The following is an 18,411-nucleotide window of genomic DNA, read 5'->3' as shown; positions in this document are numbered from 1 at the left end:
ACAGTTATTTCCTGAACATAACAATGCAGGAAATCCAGGGTAGGCCTGCCCACCCTGCCACACCAGGTTTCGCAACTATGATTTTTTACTGATAATAAATTATTTTTTTGTAGTATTATTGATTTTTTTGTAGTATTATTCTTTTATTTAATATAATTAATAATTTTTCGCAGACCACCAAATTTTTGTGGAAGACTTACCCACGCAGATGCAGAGGAGGGGTTCCTCTTCCCGCATCCAAGGTGGAAGACTGTCAGGACATCCTCTTCTTCGTGGAGATTGGAATTATAGCAGGAATTGCTCTTCTAACTCTCATGTGCACTGCTGTATGTTGTTTATGGAAGAAAAGCAAAAAGTGAGGGATTTTTTTTAGATTTTTGTGTAGAAGGGCTGTGACTGTTAATTGTCTATTCTAACAATGCGTGTTTATTAAACTATGGCCTGGACTGTCAATTTTTAATTTGAAAATTTTTGATGTAATAATGGAATATACCATCACACTTCTTGTAGATTCAATATATATTTAGGTTAATTACTTTGTCCGACATTTGTATCGTAATCAAAGGATACCGGGTTCGATTCTCGACACTACTAAAAGGCGTATACACAACATTTATCGGACATTGCTCTAACCCAGTACCTAGTATCTTATATTTTTTAAAGTTTTTAAATATTCACAATTTCCGCAACATTTACGTAATACCAAAGATACCCAAATTTGGAAAAAAATACAAAAATTGCGATTCTGTGGTATATACATACTTAGTACTAAGATTAAGTTTCCAGCATATTTGTACCTTTCCTAGGTTAGAATATAAGTACCACCGCTTAGTAATGGACGCAAGTGGCAAGAATGGGGAATTACCAACAGCGGATAGTTGCGCATTATCCGACAGTGAGTCAGATTTTGATGACCAAAGCGACGAAGTGGTTTTCCAGAAAAAGAAAGCAAGACTCTTTGGAAAGGTAAGTTTTTATGCAAAAAAAAGTCAAATTTGTTACAAACTTTTATCTACAGACCAATATGAACGACTACGAAAGCGTGACCCTTCAACCCGTAACCACTGGTGTGTGACCGTTGACCCCTGATGCATTTTCGACCCAAAACTTAAAAAAAATAAGTTTTTTCACGGTGCAAGCATTTTTAACCCATTTTATAATTTGTAACCATATATATAGTACTGTAGCTACATTTCCTAACCACTGTCTGACAAAACACATATCCAAAAATTCCCACTGAACATACACCCATTACTGTACTATAGGCATTTTCCGAAATTTTAATTCATTTTTCTGCTGTAAATTTCAACCACTCTTGCCCCTAGCTGGTATAAATCAAGCAAAATTCATGCCACATCCAAAAAATAAATGCTCCCTGGGTTAAATAGGTTTAAAGATCCAATTTACTCCATTTTTTTACCAATCTATACAATTTCTTCAATCAATTTTTACTGACTGCTTACACCACTACTTATTTTAACTAAAAATCTTCAAAAACCTAATCTTCAATGTTCACATATACATTCCTACATTCTATCCAATTCACAACCAGTTTTTACAATAATCCTAAAGTGCAATTTTTTCCGCTGGTGCAAAAATCCGAATTACTTTTTTTTCCGAATATCTACATGCAGTTACTGATAGCTTTGCACACATTAAGCTTCATTATCAAACACTTTGAGATTGTATTATACCGTCCGAATAACACAAGTGGCCCTGCATTTTACCCTATATACCCGTTTTGTAAATATAGTCTATAATATACATGTATATTAGGGTGGGGAAAGATGGGACATATTTTATTCTGTTTTTTTTGCCCCATGTGGTGGTAATCAAAGAAAATTCAAACAGTTATTAACCATATCTTCATGACTTCCATAGACCATAGTTTAAAATACAATTAGGATATTTATATATTATGTAATAATGGTGTCCTACTTCCCCCACAGCACCCTATACTTAACCATGCAGTCTTCAAATGCTTTTTTTGCACAGTCATTCCAAAACTTGAAATTATCTGTCTTCAATTTACTAACTCGTGCCATATCGAAAAACTTTGTATATTTGGTTGGGGTAAGATGGTTCATTTTTTATCATCTCATTTGGTAGTAAACGAAGAATATATTCAGAAATATATAACTGTAATAATAAAAATCTGCTTAAGATAAAATGTGCTAAAGAAATTCATCTTACCCCACCTTTCTGTAATAAAACATTTTCAATCTAAAAATCGCTAATTCCACATAATGTACTAACTTTGCGGAATTTTTAAGTTTTTTTGTAAAGCCACCCATTTTTCTTCTATCCTAAAATGAAATCAAAGCTCCACAAAATAACCTTAAAAAAAATCTGCTCTGCAAAAGTCAGAAACCTTGTTACGTTAGACGACAATTCAGTCATTCTTCAAAAGTTAATTTTTTTACGTTTTTTAAACTAATAACTTGTCAAACCTGCTCCGTTAGTCGTGTGTCTTGTCCGTGTGTATTATACCTGTATATCATTGCTAACATCCAAACCTGTTTTTATCTTTACAGTTGCACTCCAAAAATCCCATTCCGAATTTTAATATTTTTTAACCTTTTAAATCATGACTAAAAATCCGAATCGTTCCGTTTTCGATTTTTTGTATACTTTTTTTCGTTTTAAGCAATGTTCGTTTGTGTGCAGTAGGCGTTTGGTGTTAAAGGAATATATGAAAACAACGTGTTGTTCTTATTAACTCTGCATAGGGTTGCTGCCTCTCTGGCAAAATAGTTTGGCACTCGACTGTAGACCAGAAGATTTGGGTTCGAAACCCAACGTTGCTACCATTGAGGGCGTATATGTCTTCTGGCAAGACACTTAACGGAAATTTCTCCTGCCCAGTGGTCACTTATAGGTTATTCTAATTGTCAGTTGTACTCATTTGGGCTCGATGTATAATGAAACAGAACACCCCATGTTATAACGATTGTTTTTAGGTTTTTGTATATTGATTCGAAAATGCGCACGTAACATTTCATAATCTTTTTAAATAAAAATACTTAGCGGCTCCATACTTATATATATATATGTGATAACAGAGAGTTTTAAATTCGAAACGTATTACATGATTGTGTACTTGCCACTGTAAAAAAAACACGATTGTTTAAAAATGACTTTTACAGAAAATTTTAAAAGATTTTTTGAGACGTTCGCATTAGGAAAAGAAATCGTAAAAAGTAGTTTAGCTCGCGCAGCAGCAGCCAGGCTCAGCGCAAGCTGTATAAGAAATAATATTTAGCTCGTAAATAAATTATTAAAAAAGCAAGCGAGTAAAAAGCAAAAAAGTTGTCTCCACTGGAACATGTAAGCCAAAGGGGCATTAATTTCACGGGAACTGTATCCAAGCACCTGAAATGAGTCGTGCTCTCCATCGTAGCCCATGCGTTCGATTTCCAAGCGCCTCGTTCGTTTTTCTCTTGTACCTTTCTAACTGTAAGAGTAAGCAACCCTTTCTATTTTACCAGAAGCTGCTAGGGCGTTTTTAACCGGTCACAGCGCTTCTGTCGTGATATAGAAACCGTTGCATAGTCACCCACCATTTGGAAAACCAGTACAATTCTCTCGACTCATTTTTATCCCACGTACCGCCCCGGTACTTTTCCAATGAATCTTCGTCAAAATCTAATCTAAAATCTTCTACTTCTTCATTTAAGTCCATCACGTCAATATCAACGTCGTCTTCTTCGTGTTCAGGAATGTTCCTTTTAGCCCTGACAGGGCCCGTCGTGTTCTTCTGTTTCCGTCCTCTTCTTCCCTTCCTCCGCCCCTTTCTTCTCCGAGTCTTTTTGTTCCTCCGTCTTCCGGACTTTCGTCCTTTGGTAGAAGTACTCAAAGTCGTCCCAGAGTTGCGGGTCGGAGCCGCCGACGAGACGTCTGTAGTCGTCGAGCTTATAGTTTGCTGCGTCGGATCTTCTTGCATTGGCTCCGGTTTGCAGGTGTAAATGTCATAAGTGTTGGTACAGTTTGTACAGCGCACCTCACAGCACCAATGGAAGACGCATGCGCAGTTTATTCTCGTTCTTGTTACGCTTGACGTGTCATGGCCTCTACCACAGCATAAAAGAGAGCAACCGTCAATCCCCTTTGAACTTAAATTACACTCTCTACCGCTGGTGCCGAGAGAACCTATGAAAAAATATAAAATCAATATACTACTGTGGGGTAAGATGGGACACCATTAGCACGTAATATTCAAATTTCCTAATCGTGTTTCAAATCATTAACAACGGCCTGCTGGGAGCCGCGAGGTTACAGTTTTATAATTCTTTGAATGTTCTTTGTTTACTACCAAATGGGAGAAGAAAATATTAGAAAAAAATGTCCCATCCCCTCCCAACCTGTTTAAAATATTACACCTAATAAAAAAGTATGCTGAAACGAAACACGCATATACTAAATACCTTACCAGTTGCCTCGTTGCGCACACAGTAGTTTGGTGAGTCTTCCAAATACACCAAGTCTCGCTTGGTGGGTGACTTATGGCTGCTGACTGTCGTATGTAGAGTCATTTTTCGAGAGCCCTGTTTGACAGTCACCCTCGAAGCACCGTCATATTTCCGCTTTAATTGGTTGCCTGAAAGTCGAAACGAGTCCAGTGCATCCCAGCACGTTCGTAGCGGGCAAGTGTCAGTCGCTCCATGGCATTTACAAAACCGTTTCATGAAGCTTTTGACTGTCTGTAATAGGTAAAATATTGTGTAAATATTCCGCCGGTAAGAGGCGCAGCGCGCAACATATTCCTCCAAACCATAGTTTGTCCAACTGTTACTAAAAACGAAAGGGTTGAGTTTTACAATGGTAACATTTGATTTTTAATGTATTTTGGTTAAAGTACTGTGGCGATTAACGTGCTTGCATAATCGTATTGTTTATTCCGTGTTCTGTTATGCTGGATTCTTTGTTTTGACCCCTAGTTCTGTTCTCGCATTCCTTTATTCTAGTACTTGCCTAATTATTAGTAACGTGTTTTCGGCGCCGCGCGTGTTAACGCATTCCTTGTAATTGGTTATTTTCTCGTGTGCTGTAGCTTGCCGTTTTTAAGTGTTTTAGTTCTACTCCTTATGCAAGAGTTAGTTATGAGTTTACGGTTCAGTGTTTTAGTTCTACTCCTTGTGCAGCAGTTAGTTATGTAGTTTAACGTTACTGTTTTAGTTCTACCGTAGTTATGCTGTCTAAATGTGTCTCTTAGTTCATATTATTGTGTGTTTAATGATGGGTTATATTTGAATGAGGACTTTGTTAAATAAGTTTGTTAATTGAACGAAGATTCGTTACAGTACATATGTAATTTAAGCTGATACAAAATTTGCGAACATAATGAATTTCCTTGAAATAAGTTACACGTTGGTTAAGTAACGATATTGTATTAAACTGTTTCCTAAACTTAAGTAAACGACGTTTCTTAAATAAAGCTGCTATGTATATAAATAAAATCTGGGCGGCGTGGTGTAGTTTTGTTTGGTGTGGCTTTGTGCTAGCATTATCCAACTTAATGCACCATGTTGTGACAGCAAATTAAGCCGCCGCAAAGCTAGCCCGCTTGCTAGGATTCACGAGTTTTTTCGGCATGTTCGAAAAGTCGTTTCGCCACCCGGACCGAAGCCCGGGCCACCCGTGTAGAAGAAACGAAGGTTATTATGGAAATGGATTTTGATTCTTCTGTGGTGTGTTTGCCTATACTGTGTCGTAGTTTAGGTACAGACTATGTTGCGTGTGTTCTTAGCCTTTTCCGGTATTATTGAACTATATATATATATATATATGATGATTATATAGCTCAAATACTTTTGAGCATCATATATAACCGATAAATAATATGTTTAGAGTACATAACGATTATCCGTAGAAATTGGTACAACCGCTTCAAAGTAGCTATTTATAGAACTATGGCTTAAAATAAAAAGGACCGCGATATGGTAAACTAAATAATATAACAATACCCGTTTTGGCATTTAAACCCATTAATAGTAGGTGTACAATGCATATTTCGGTATAGATAAGGTCAGACAGATGTGGCTAACCGTGCTGCCTATATGTAGAGCGATTTACTGTTTAACATCGAGGCGTTGTCGTCCAGACGGTCCTTTATCGACTTTGATGTTACGGCTGTCAAGTAATTAAACTCGTTTTTCAAAAAATTGCTAACGAACAATGAAAGTGAATTCGGGGAATGTTTAACTGCCTAGTGACGTCATATTGCGAAGGAGATTTTCTCCTCTGAGAAAAAAGCAAACGTGACAAACGTAAATAAACGAATTTCGCTAAATCTTTTAAAATCACTCTAAAATAAGCGCCATTATTATCAAATTTCAAAAGTCCTAGCTCGATTTAGGTCGTTTTTGAACACTTTATATTCCTTTACACGCGAAAAACGCGTATTATTTTTTCCGGTTGAAATATTGTGATAGGCGTATACATACGTTGGTAAATAATGTCGCAATGTACTTTGTGTGTCTCCGATGGAACTTATAGTTGAATTCCATTCATTCCAACCCTTTGGAAACTTGTGGCAAAAATAGATTTCACCATCCGGATTTTTTAACGAGAGATGCTAACCATAGGAATGACGTGACGGATTTGTCTGACACGCTCTGACATGAATGCTCAACACGCCCAAATGTACAACGACAATCGGCAAATCAAAGCCGTATTGAATTTACCACAACGACAGATCTGTTCGAAGGTCGAAATCCGACTAGAAAGCGCTTTAAGGTTTTAAACCGTCGGATCAAAACCGGGCTATAGGAAGTAGACTATTCGGTAATCCCCAAAGTCTCATACAGGTGCCAGAGGCGTAAAAATAGCTACGTGTTTAGGGATCGAATTTGACAAGCGGTATTTAGCGGGCACGACACGCGTAACTAGACCCTTGTGGTGTCCTATGCAAAAAATGCAATACACGTTTGTCCCCTTTGAAGTGCATATATATCAAAACGAAGGATCGTAGTTTATTTTCATACCAAATTGACGATTCGTGTTCTACACGTGAAAGGTGGAATTAGACCCGTCACTTTAAGTCAGAGCGATTATAGGTCTCCGGGTGTTTGGTGTTTACAGTACCTTAAACTTTGATCGCTGGGTGTGTACCGCGACTGCTTGTGTGGCTCGGAAAACATCAGTCGTTCTAATCGACGCCTGAACTTTTTGACACTGTTACAAAGCGGCGGATTAGAACTAGATTACGCGCTTGTTGAGGATTACAGAGGTTTGGAATTTTTAGCACGACCAGCTCAAGTCTAATCCTAGTCGGGTGACGCGACTGCTGAAACGTGGTGTATCTGTGACGAAATTTAAGTTCAAGCTGCTACGGTGCGCAGGCTAAATTTCTGTCGTGTCTCAGTGCTTTTGTTCGCAAGCGATTTCGTGTTTGTTTTCCCATAAGGCGACACCGTCATGGCATCTCGGGCAGGTGGCAGCAGATTCTGTAGCCAGTTCAAAGGAACCAGGGTGACGATTCAATAACGCATAGATCGCTATGTACCATATGCGCGGACCGCTAACCCACACCTCCCGCGTCGCGTTGAGCTTTACTGTAAAGCGAGATAATGCACTCAATTTGCTACCGCTATGCTCTTTACAGCAAACAGTGATAAAGATCGAATTCAGTCGGCCGCTTTGGTGCAGAGATTATCTCGTCGTAGCGCAACGCCGACGGCGCAAATTAGGCGCATTCAAAGCGAAATTAAAAAGTCGTAAAATTTTCGTGAGAACTTTTGCACTAAACCAATATACGGATCCATTAGCGTAATTGCCGGCATCGGGTAAAGTGGAGATCCGAATCGAGATCCTACCACTACCACCCGCCGCAGTTCGGCGCGGCCTAACGGCTGCGGAACGCGGTCAGTCGCCACAATTGCGCATCAGTTCGGTTTTAAGTCGGCAAACATTTGACGGGAGCGGGAAGCCGCAACATTTATTTTCGTTCCAAATCCACCCCGCGAATTCAAGGACACGGAAATTGCATTTGCAGGCGTGGTTACGTATATGTGAAGACGCTATTAGTTATGCTGTCATTACGCAGCCACTTCAAATGTAAGATTCAATCTTGCCAATTCAACATCAAGAGACGCCACGTCATTATTTTGCCGGAGAAAGTAAATTCCAGCCAGGTGCGCCAGCCCACAACCACAATGAGAACTGTGTGCGTCGCCTTAATCGAAACTGTCCGATTTCAATCAAAAGGAAAACAAGGGCCGTCGCTTTTCGCTTTATTCGTTTTCAGTTGGAGTTAGCAGACCACTTTCCCCTTTACCCAATTGAATAGATTCCAAATGTGATGTAATGTTTGTAGTTTAGTATCCACACACTTACAAGCTTAAATCAGCACCCCAATGCCCGCGGTTTATTCGACAGCCGCACCCAAAAAAAACATGGCGAAAGCACTAAACGGGTCATAAGATGTTGTTCAACCGTCAAGCCACAAACATGACTTAAAAATAACAAAATAACTCGGAAGACGCTCGCGGTGTAGCAAACATGCAGTTATGTAAAGCAGTCGTCGTGTATGCTCTGCGAATTTAGCTATTAATGCACGCAACCGCTTCAGCTCTGCCAAAATCCTGCTCGCGGGTGCCTAGAGTGCTGTGCAGGTTTCGGCCTGGTTTCAGATAACGTAATGTTCAAAAATACGTCGCTATATTTCAGCTCTTTAGGCCGGCATGTGAACCGACATTTCTTCCACGTGCGCAGCGAAAGTCGATGCGGTTCAGCGCCCTGAAAATTCACCCTAAGCTCCGTACACACTAACTCTGCTACTAATTGTCGAAGTTTGACATTGACAAACCGCTAATAGATTGTAGGCCTGAAACGTGAGCGATTTGACCGATACTATGCACAGTGTCGGTTTTAATAGTCCATGAGGGGGCTGTCCGAATGTGACAGGCGCAGGGAGTATCAGAATACAGCTAAGCTGACGTCTGCAACCATAAAGGCTTCCGAAAATCCACACAAACGAATTGTGGAGCGGAAAAATAGATACAAATATCAGTATTGCCGAAATAAACATAGTGGAGACTAAAAGCGCGTGATTTGCAACTGTGCAGGCGGCTGTTCCGGTTCGGGTGTCGTTTTTCGGCAGCAGTCTGCCCCCCTTGCCCGCAACCTGCTATATATGGAGGTCTTGTCTTTCAAGGGCTAACTATTTTATTTGTTTATGTATTTCATTTCTTCTACGGTACACAGCGCTTGACTTGGACAAAATCTGTGCATAGTTACGTCCGAACACAGACACTGAAGCGTGAAAAGCATACAGATACCATTATAGGAATATACCTAAACTAAAACGCTGGTATTTAAAATAATCATCATACATATTTAAACGCAAAATGATACATAAAAACAAAGTGTATTTTGGCCAATTCGTAATATATGTTTTAACAGGTTCATAAGAAAGTTTCGTCTGCCCGGTCAAAAAATATGCCGTTTTTTGAGAAATTCTTTGTCGCATTTTTTTGGATAAAAATAGCCACATATCGTCACTTAGGTGGTGCTTGTTTTGCATGCTTGGCAGACATACCGCGAAAATCAACTCGGCGAAATGTCTGAAATCCAAGTTGCGGAAAAATCGAAACCGTTTACGGTATTTAGTTCCGTCGTAATTGCACCAAGCCACCGTTGCGCCCATAACTGACTGTCATGTGGCGAAAACAGACGCGGCACCTTGTTGCCAGAAGCACTTACCGGCGCAGCATCGGGTCATACCGATCGCGGAAGCTTTCGGGAGTTTGGTTGGCTAAAACCAACCCTCAACAGCCAGGTCAGGGTGAGCTATAAGTGATAACACGATGGTATTTAGCTGCGTACGTTTTCGACAACGGGCAATTACCGAGCAGTTTTTGGACCAAGTACTATTTTGCTGCACCCTTTAGTGACACTTTTGCGCGACCTTTTTAAACCAACAGCAGCACACGCCCATAAAAAGACACGCAAAACGGCCTGTGTGACACTTTGAAAATTCAGGTAGCAGTTAACGCTCCTCACTCGCGTGTAAACGCTGTTTAGAAGTTCTTAGACCCCCCGCGGAAAACGTTCGGGTCTCCCGGGCTCGGTAACACGTTAATTTGTTGACGAAACAACCAACTTCAAGGGCGCCTGATGAAACGGCGATTGAAATGTATCTTATGTAAGCGATGGCCCCAAGTGCCCCAACGCAATGAGGCGGGCACCTGAAAACCGTTGTCCGTCGATTTTAAGCACTGGTACGAGTTCCTGTGCTTTGGAGGTCAGCCAATAACTGTCGTTCCGGACGCCACTTTCCTATTTCTTGTGAGAGCAAAACCATAGCATGCGTTTATATTTTTTAAAATATGCAGAAGTATGACTCGTTAAAAATCGAATATTTTTCAATTAGTAAAATTATTTTTATATTTATGCTTTTAGTCAAAAAACGCATTTCGGTCAATGATGCTAAGTTTTATTTCTTGTCGTTGAAAATTGCGAACTCAGCAAGTCGGAAATTGTCCAGATTAAAGTTCAACGCAGCGAGTATGGCATTGAAGCTGCCAAAGGCCGTAATTTACTACCCTAACATAAATAAATAACGACCTTTTGAACCGTATAATATGTCATACATAAAGTCATTACACGGAAGTCTATTTGCTGCCGCAATAACCTAACATCAAGCGGGCGTATGCTACCAAAACACCCGTTCTGTTAACCGTCTGTGTTGATTTAAGTAACGGTGGCGGCTGTGTGAAAGGGATGTAAACTAACAGCGACCGTAAAGGATATAGCATAGGGTGGGGGAAGAGGGGACACCTTTTCAATCGATTTTCTCGTCCCATTTAGCAATAAACAAAGAATTTTCAAAGAATTATAAAACTTTATCCTGACGACTCCCATAGACTCTTTTTAATTGTTTAAAACACGAGCAAGGTATTCGGATATTATGTGGTAGAAGTGTCCCATTTTCTCCCGCAGTACTATATAACTTCCGTTTTACGGTGGCCAATAATTAGGACTCTTAGACATACATTAGCGTACCGAAGACAATTTAAAACACCTCAAAAATCTATATCGTTTTTGTAAATTCCCCAAATTGGCAGCAAATTGTTTGTGATCGATTTTCAGTTTAAGATGTTTGCCGTCAGCATCGACGCCACATGAATCGTCGGCGGGAACAAGGCGCTCCTACCGCCGCCAACGTGCGCGTGATTTACGATGTTATTTCAAGCGAAGGCGGCGATAAATCTTCGGCGTTTAAGGCTGCTTAGTACTTGCTACCTTTACGAAACAATCCCAGACGACGTTTCTGGTCAAGCAATGGCGTGTTTGGACAGCAAATATAAGATGCGCTCTTTCGTTCCGGTTAAACATAGGGACATTCCACCGTTTGTGAACTTTTACTGTGTACTATAAAATAACGCGCGGGTGTTGCATGTTATTTAGTTATACATATGCTGTAATGGGTAACAAAATTTTATTTTAAAAACAGTTGTACCATGGCATTTTTTTATGATTTCTTTCTGTTTTTGTAAAACTTAAAAATGTTATGCTTTTAATGCTGTAAGATTATGTACGTATACTGGCCATGTAGTGTTTGACTTTATGGGGTGCGAAAGCCTAATGCGGTTTACGTTCATATGTCACTGACATCTCGTACACTTGGATCAAAAGCGACAGACAAATTCACTATAGCATGAATATTTGACCTAATTCACTTGGCAGACGAATCAAATATTTGTACATGTATAATAACAGTCATACGTGGTCTAATTACAAAATCATGCCGACGTTTTCAACTCTTTTGGCGGATATATGGGCCAATAAAATATCATTGTGTTTTAACAAGCCGCGTACACGCCTAAGCGACTACTGTATCCTTGAGAATTTAAACTAAGCGTTATAATCCCACCTTGGACTATTACGTAACCACACGCGTCGAATTAAAATTACCTCAAACGGAAAATCAATCATTTTTTACCTCCACACAGTAAATATAATAACGTTGCTTGTCGTTAGCAGCAACGCCGGTAAATTTTACAGCGTCTACAACTATCAGTCATAACTAAAGGGCAATCATCACATAACACAAAGAAACCGACTGATATATATTAACAGGCGTAATGAACAAAAAATGGGTAAACATTTGAGCAATAGTCAATTTTTCGAAATTACTAGACCGTCGCTCGCCACTGAAATTTTCGTAAAAAAGTCCGACACCATTCAAAACTTGTGCTAAACCTATTTTCTAATTAACTTGTTCAGTGTGTATTGATTGTTCTTTTAGATGTGGCTATATAATTACTCTAGTAATTTTGGGGGATTGGTTAATTAGTATATGGTAGGGTGGGGAAAATGGGACACCTTTTCATTCTCTTTTCTTGTCCCATTACTCCAAAAGAACATTCAAAGTTTTTTATAAAACCGTATACCCCCGCGACTCCCTAGACAATTGTTAATTGTTTTAAACACGATCTGGATATTCGGATATCATGTGCTAAAGGCGTCCCGTCTCCCCACACCCTACTACAGTAATACCATTGAGTCGGCTAACTGCGATGTAAATTTCAGGTCCCCTACTGGCGTACCTTGCCTGAGAATTTTACCCATATGGAACAAAAACAGTAATAATCCTGTACATGTAGTCTCTCGTTCTACAATAATATATTCTCTTAAAAATAAACAATGCCTATCTACTCGCATGAATCAAAATACTCTCTGACTATTACAAGTTTAAAGTAAAAAAAAAATACTTTAAAAACGTAAATTAATAGAACTAAAAAGTAAAAAAGTTTGAACAGTAAAAAAACTAAAGTAAAATTACCTTTCTGCCTGCTCGGTTATTATGAACGTTCATGATAGCTCTTGCATCATGTAAAGCGTTATCTTTCGTGTTGACAAAGATTTTCGCCACGCTCATTCCGAATTGCACATCATCGCTGCAGCCAGCCCATTCAAATCTGCCTATATATGAAAAAATCATTTGAAAATGTTTAAGGCAAAAAAAGTGCGATCGGTTTTTTATATAGAGTAAGGTGAGGAAAGATGGGACACCTTTTAAGTCCATTTTCCTAAAGAACATTCAACGAATTATAAAACCAAATCTTCACGAACCTCATAGACCGTTGTTAATGTTTAAAAAACGATCAGAATATTTGAATATTATGTGATGAAGGTGTCCCATCAGCCCCTATACCCTACTATTCTATATGGTTGGGGTCCCACAGTAACACATACGGAGGGATCTAGAACTTAGGCCAGAGTGTATATGATTCTGTAAATAATCCTTGATAACTACCAAGTTGGACAAAAATAGACTAAAACATGCCCCATATTACCCCATTTTACAAAACTACTAAATAACCTACCCCTATGGTCTCTGTACGACCCCATTCGTTTTTGACCGTCACACGAACATTCTGTCAGCTCCCCACGACTGCAAGCCCTCGTTACCTCATGCGCCACGGCAGCTGAAGTAATTGCTCCAACGAAAGCAGCCTCCCTCGTACCTTTTTGGAGAAACAAAATTCAAAAGTTAAGTTTTAAATAAAAAAAAGCGACAAAAAATTAGAACAAAAAATACAAAAAATGGCCTATGGTTGTACGAACATTTTAGGATAGCGAGTATTAGTAATTTGCGTTTAAATGCACGACATATATTAAAACCAAAACGAAATCCGTGCTAAGTTTCAAATAAAAAATACGACAACAAATTAAAACAAAAAACACATAAATATGATCTTTTATTTGTACGGAAATTATATGATAGCGAGTATTGATAATTTGCGTTCGAATCCACGACACCCATCAAAAACAAAGTCCAAACTACGACGTGTTACAACTCTAACCAATCAAAATGTCGTCAAAAATTGGCAAATTTGTGAGAGCGGTTTTTGGCACTTTATCCAAGTGAAGCGAAAACAAAGGCCGTGATTATGCCTCCTATTAATAGCTGTCAAAGGTACTTGTGCGGAGCAAAGTATATCACATACATTAGTCGAGTGCGGTTGTACAGAGTAGAATTGGGTCGTTGACGGATTAGAAAAGTGAGCTGAAAATACATATGATTTCAAACGTACGTCCAAAGCCCGGTGGGCGCTACACTAATAGTATAATGCAATTTTAATAACTAACGACAATCGCTACACTAACGATTTGCCAAATTGTGAGTAATATAGTAGAGTGGGGTAGATGGGACACCTTTTCGTTCTGTTTTCTCGTCTCATTTGGTAGTAAACAAAGAACGTTCGAGAATTAGAAGTATAAAACCGTATCATTACGACTACCATAAACCGTTGTTAATTGTTTAATACAAAATCGGGATATTTTGATATTAAAGGGGTCCCGTCTTTCCAACCCTACTATACATAAAAATAAAAACAACTCTGTTATACTTTAGACGTATATATATATACGCATGTTTATTATTGCACCGAATAATATGTGTACTTATGTACGACAAAGGATGTTTTACAAATGTCCATTGACTTTAAACAAGCAATAGCATGTCCGTTTATGAGAAATCTATTTTAAGTAGCGCCTATATTTCCGTCTTATATAAACGAACGCTTTAATCTTTTTGATTGCCTACACTAGGCCTGCTGGCACATCAGTGCTGCACAACACGTGTAGCAATGGGTAGGACGGGGCTGTTTTAGGCAAACCGTGTAACACTGATTAGAACAAGGTTAACACATCCGTTTCGAGATTGCTCAGACAAGTTTAAAGGTAAATAAGCGTTGATTTAAAAAGGCAACATTCGTTATAGTGTTTTGCTGTAATAACTGCAGCGAATTTACAATATTGGAAAAAACACGCTACGCGCAGTTTTTTTTTCGTAAATATGCTTTTTTCTTAAAAAGGGTTTTAATTTAATTTTATGAGGGAAAAGGAACGCTGCAAACGTTCAAGTAAAACTAATTGCGATAATTCATATGTTTTACTTCCTTTCTTCAGTTATTGTTTTGTTGGCAGTTATCGAGGCATAAAATGTAGTACATTGGAGCAGGTGGTGGTCGGTTGAAACCGATCAAAAAAGTGATAACGTGACCGGTGCACTTCCTCTAGCGTCGCTATATTGCCAGTATCGCTACATGTTAATATATGGTAGGTTTGTTTTGAACGAAACCCGAGCCGATTTTAGTTGTTTTAGACGCGCCAGTAAACTGGGCTTGCGCGTATGACCGTAGCTCGAGAAATATCCACTTCCAAGCCACTTCTGGTACGTGGAACGCTTTTCAGGACGGTTTGGGACGTTACGCTCTTTTGACGCGATATTACGATGTCCCTATACCCTCGAAGGCCACTACAATTAAGGGCATTAGGGTCAAATACTCACCGCGTTTTAGAACTTTTCCGAAGCCCTGACTCTCGTCAGCACTGCTACAGTTCCAGCGTTCGTTTCTGAACTGGTATTGACATTCTTTCATCGCCATTTCGGTTCCGTCCCGTATGCGCTCCATTATTTTCGTGTGGCTAAAAAAAATATGATTATTTAATAAAATTGTGCATTTTTGCCATGAATTCCGAGGCACCTAAGTATAGTATTTTTTCAAGGTTGAGTTTTATTATTTTTTTTGAGAATATTTGGAATAAACTAAATAGGTTTAATTTTGACTTACTTTTTGCAATATTGCTTTTGCTCTGGTTCAAGTGGCATTTGTAGACAAATTTGTTCAATACTGCTGGTGGATGAGGCGTGAAGTTTACCAAAGAATCTGTACAAAAATTACTTTAATTAAAACAAAACTAAACAACAATATACGAAAGTTAAAGTTTTTTTTTAATATGGTATAAGTAATTTTGATTTTGGGAATGATTTTGATTAAGTTTCAAAGAAATATTCCTATAAATTTCGCCCACGCATTACGCTTTATCGTAGCCAACGGTACCCACGGCGCTGCGTTGTTTGCTCTTTTGCAAACAAGACGTATGCAAACACAAACTTCAATGCCCTGACTGGTTTACCAAGATTAAACAGCTTTTCTGCACGAACTGAAAGAAAGATTCCGCCGATTTTCGTTCTTACATATTTGTACTGCGATCTAGTCACTCTACGGCAAATACGAAGTTTTAAACAGGACTGGGTTTTTTTCCTATTTCGCCAATAAGTTACAGATCCTATCTTACGCTGAAAACCATCGATGTAACACACAATAGATGTACAGTCGAGAATCGAAATGAGATACTAAAATTACATAATCGCCATCATTTTGAAAACGATTTTATTCACGGGGGGTAAGACTCTCACCCTACGAAGATCAGGTCGTTACCAAACACATAAGGTTCTTTATTCACCTATGCGCTATAGCTACCGCACGTATCAGGCCTGGTGTGCATTATAGTTTACGTTTTCTTGCACATACTTTGTAAAAAAAAATCGTCTGAAAGTTTATCGAAAAATGTTTTGTAAAATAAATGTTTTTGTTGAACAATATTCTGTAAACAAATTTTAAGGCATTTTTTTTCGAAAAAGGGTGCTGTACTGCACAACAACGGTGGCAAATAGTTAAGAAAATCCAACTTTTCTTCAGTTGTACCAATATGTACGTAAGGAAATTTCATGTGATGTTTAAAGCGCTGTGTGACTTATACACACCTGTGACAAAGTGGCGATAGAAGCGGTGACGTATTTTTTATAAGTTTTCACATAGACGTTATAGGTAACCGTTAATCTGACTCACACTGCTAAACAACTCATAGTGTTACCAGATCTCAAAACGTTGAACAAAATCGCTAGAAATGTGCCAACATCAGGAACACTGTTTTCAATTCTGCGGCGAATAAGCGCATAATTGCGGCCGAGACGACGCTTTGTAGGCGTGCGGCACTTTTAGGTGTGAAATTTGCTCACCAGGTCGCTATGTATCATTTCCACATCACAATAAACAAACAAAAGCCTATGTGACGCAACGAGTGGTTAAGTGATGGCTAAACGATGACCGTCGGTATTTCATATCCTGTTTGTTCAACTCATACCGACGTTTGTGAGATAGCATGAATACGGCCGCCGACAAAATATTGATTCCTATAACTAGGTGAGGGTGCTAAGAAGCAGCCACTTTTGACAGTCAGTAAGTCTAATTACTGCACTTACGAAATGCGTCACCGCGAATCGAAGGATTCAAAACGACAGTTGTAATCATTAATATTATTTCTCACGAACGTTTTGAATAGTTTGACAGTTTTTGCCGCAATTTTTTCCGTACTACACCGGCAGTGACGTAAGGCCTATTTTGATAACTAGACCCTCGAGGCTGCAGAACGATTACCATAAAGTGCAAGCTATTGCTATCATTTTGAACGGTATGCAGTGGATAGATAGTAACGCTATGAACGGGTTTACTTGACCCTCGAAACTCGATACCCCGACACGGCCCGTCTAATGGTAGTTATGTACTTAGCTGGGGAACTTTTGTTGTATATGGGTCAAAGTCATAATACGCGCGCGTAAACGCGTTGACAAGAGAATGCATCTGAATACGACCGCGCGGGCACTTTTTCTGTTTCAGTCTGCCTGACAATTGCGCAGTCGTTACGGACACGACCACTCTGTCGGCTTAACGGTTATTAAATGTAATATCCTTTGCTACTGTATCTGTTTGTCGAACTCTAAAATTAGTACCCCAGTATCACGTTAAGGTGGCGCCGCCGTACAAACTATCGAGCTTACCCCAAATCGTCATTGGAACTTAGGAATCGCGGCCAGTTTCGGGCCTTTTATTTTCATTGGCGAATCGACCAACAATGATACTACTTCCTGGCCAGTTAGCATGAACGTTGCCCCCAAACAATCGCGCCAGCGACGAGACAGCCCCGCCCAAGTAATGTTTTGATCGGGGGCCATCGACGTAATCATCGAATGTAACTGACGTTTGACGACCAAGGAACTGTTCCAACTTTGGCGCTTCACCGTTAGCAAAGAACAAAGTGACCCCATTATAGGGATTTTATTTACGTTTTTTTGTAAAAAAACGCGTATTTCTGTACGGACAAAATTTGAAGGTATAGAATAAGACTAAAATCAACATTTCGCCAGTCGTTTTGGTTTCGGATTAAGAAGGATAGGCCACTAGTTATCTTAACCTATCTGCGGCTTAGTTAAGCTTAAAAAGAAACAAGCCCACGGGATAATCGGGGCGTTAAGCGGTTGGCCAATTAAGTTGCACTCAGCCGCTTTAAGCAGCTTTTAAGCCTTCGCATGTGTTGCAAGTTATAAACCATGTTCGTTAACGTAGCGAGTGATACAAACGCTATTCCGATAAAACTACACGAGATAACGCGCGATTCTGGGATGTAGAATGTTGTACTTACAACCAGGAATTGCCGGACGTGGTGCAGATATCTAGAAAGACGATAACTAACAGACTGAGGTGATGTGGCATTGCGGTAACATAACGATATAAGGGTAGCTCCATTGACAGTTAGGGCTTTCTGTAGGAAGATTTC

At 39.3% G+C, this 18,411-nt stretch overlaps 2 protein-coding genes across 2 annotated transcripts in view; one reads left to right on the top strand and one right to left on the bottom strand.

Moving 5' to 3' along the window:
* LOC100177828 (UPF0577 protein KIAA1324-like) overlaps positions 1 to 3,037 on the top strand; it is a 14,290-nt gene extending 11,253 nt beyond the window's left edge. The window contains exons 19-21 of the mRNA XM_026836954.1: positions 174 to 355; positions 807 to 966; positions 1,019 to 3,037. Coding sequence (XP_026692755.1) covers positions 174 to 355; positions 807 to 966; positions 1,019 to 1,075 — 399 coding nt within the window. The 3' untranslated portion in view covers positions 1,076 to 3,037. The remainder of the gene's footprint in view (positions 1 to 173; positions 356 to 806; positions 967 to 1,018) is intronic.
* On the bottom strand, positions 2,951 to 18,411 carry LOC778720 (Wnt signaling ligand). The gene is given in 7 exon segments (NM_001078326.1): positions 2,951 to 4,149; positions 4,430 to 4,700; positions 12,788 to 12,927; positions 13,332 to 13,472; positions 15,302 to 15,438; positions 15,585 to 15,680; positions 18,277 to 18,411. Coding segments are annotated over 7 exon segments (1,533 nt in total). The 5' UTR covers positions 18,381 to 18,411; the 3' UTR covers positions 2,951 to 3,505.

The sequence above is a fragment of the Ciona intestinalis genome, chromosome 12, assembly GCF_000224145.3.
Source record: "Ciona intestinalis chromosome 12, KH, whole genome shotgun sequence".
In the NCBI taxonomy this organism is placed as follows: Eukaryota; Metazoa; Chordata; class Ascidiacea; order Phlebobranchia; family Cionidae; genus Ciona; species Ciona intestinalis.
This window is presented reverse-complemented; position numbering and strand designations above follow the sequence as displayed.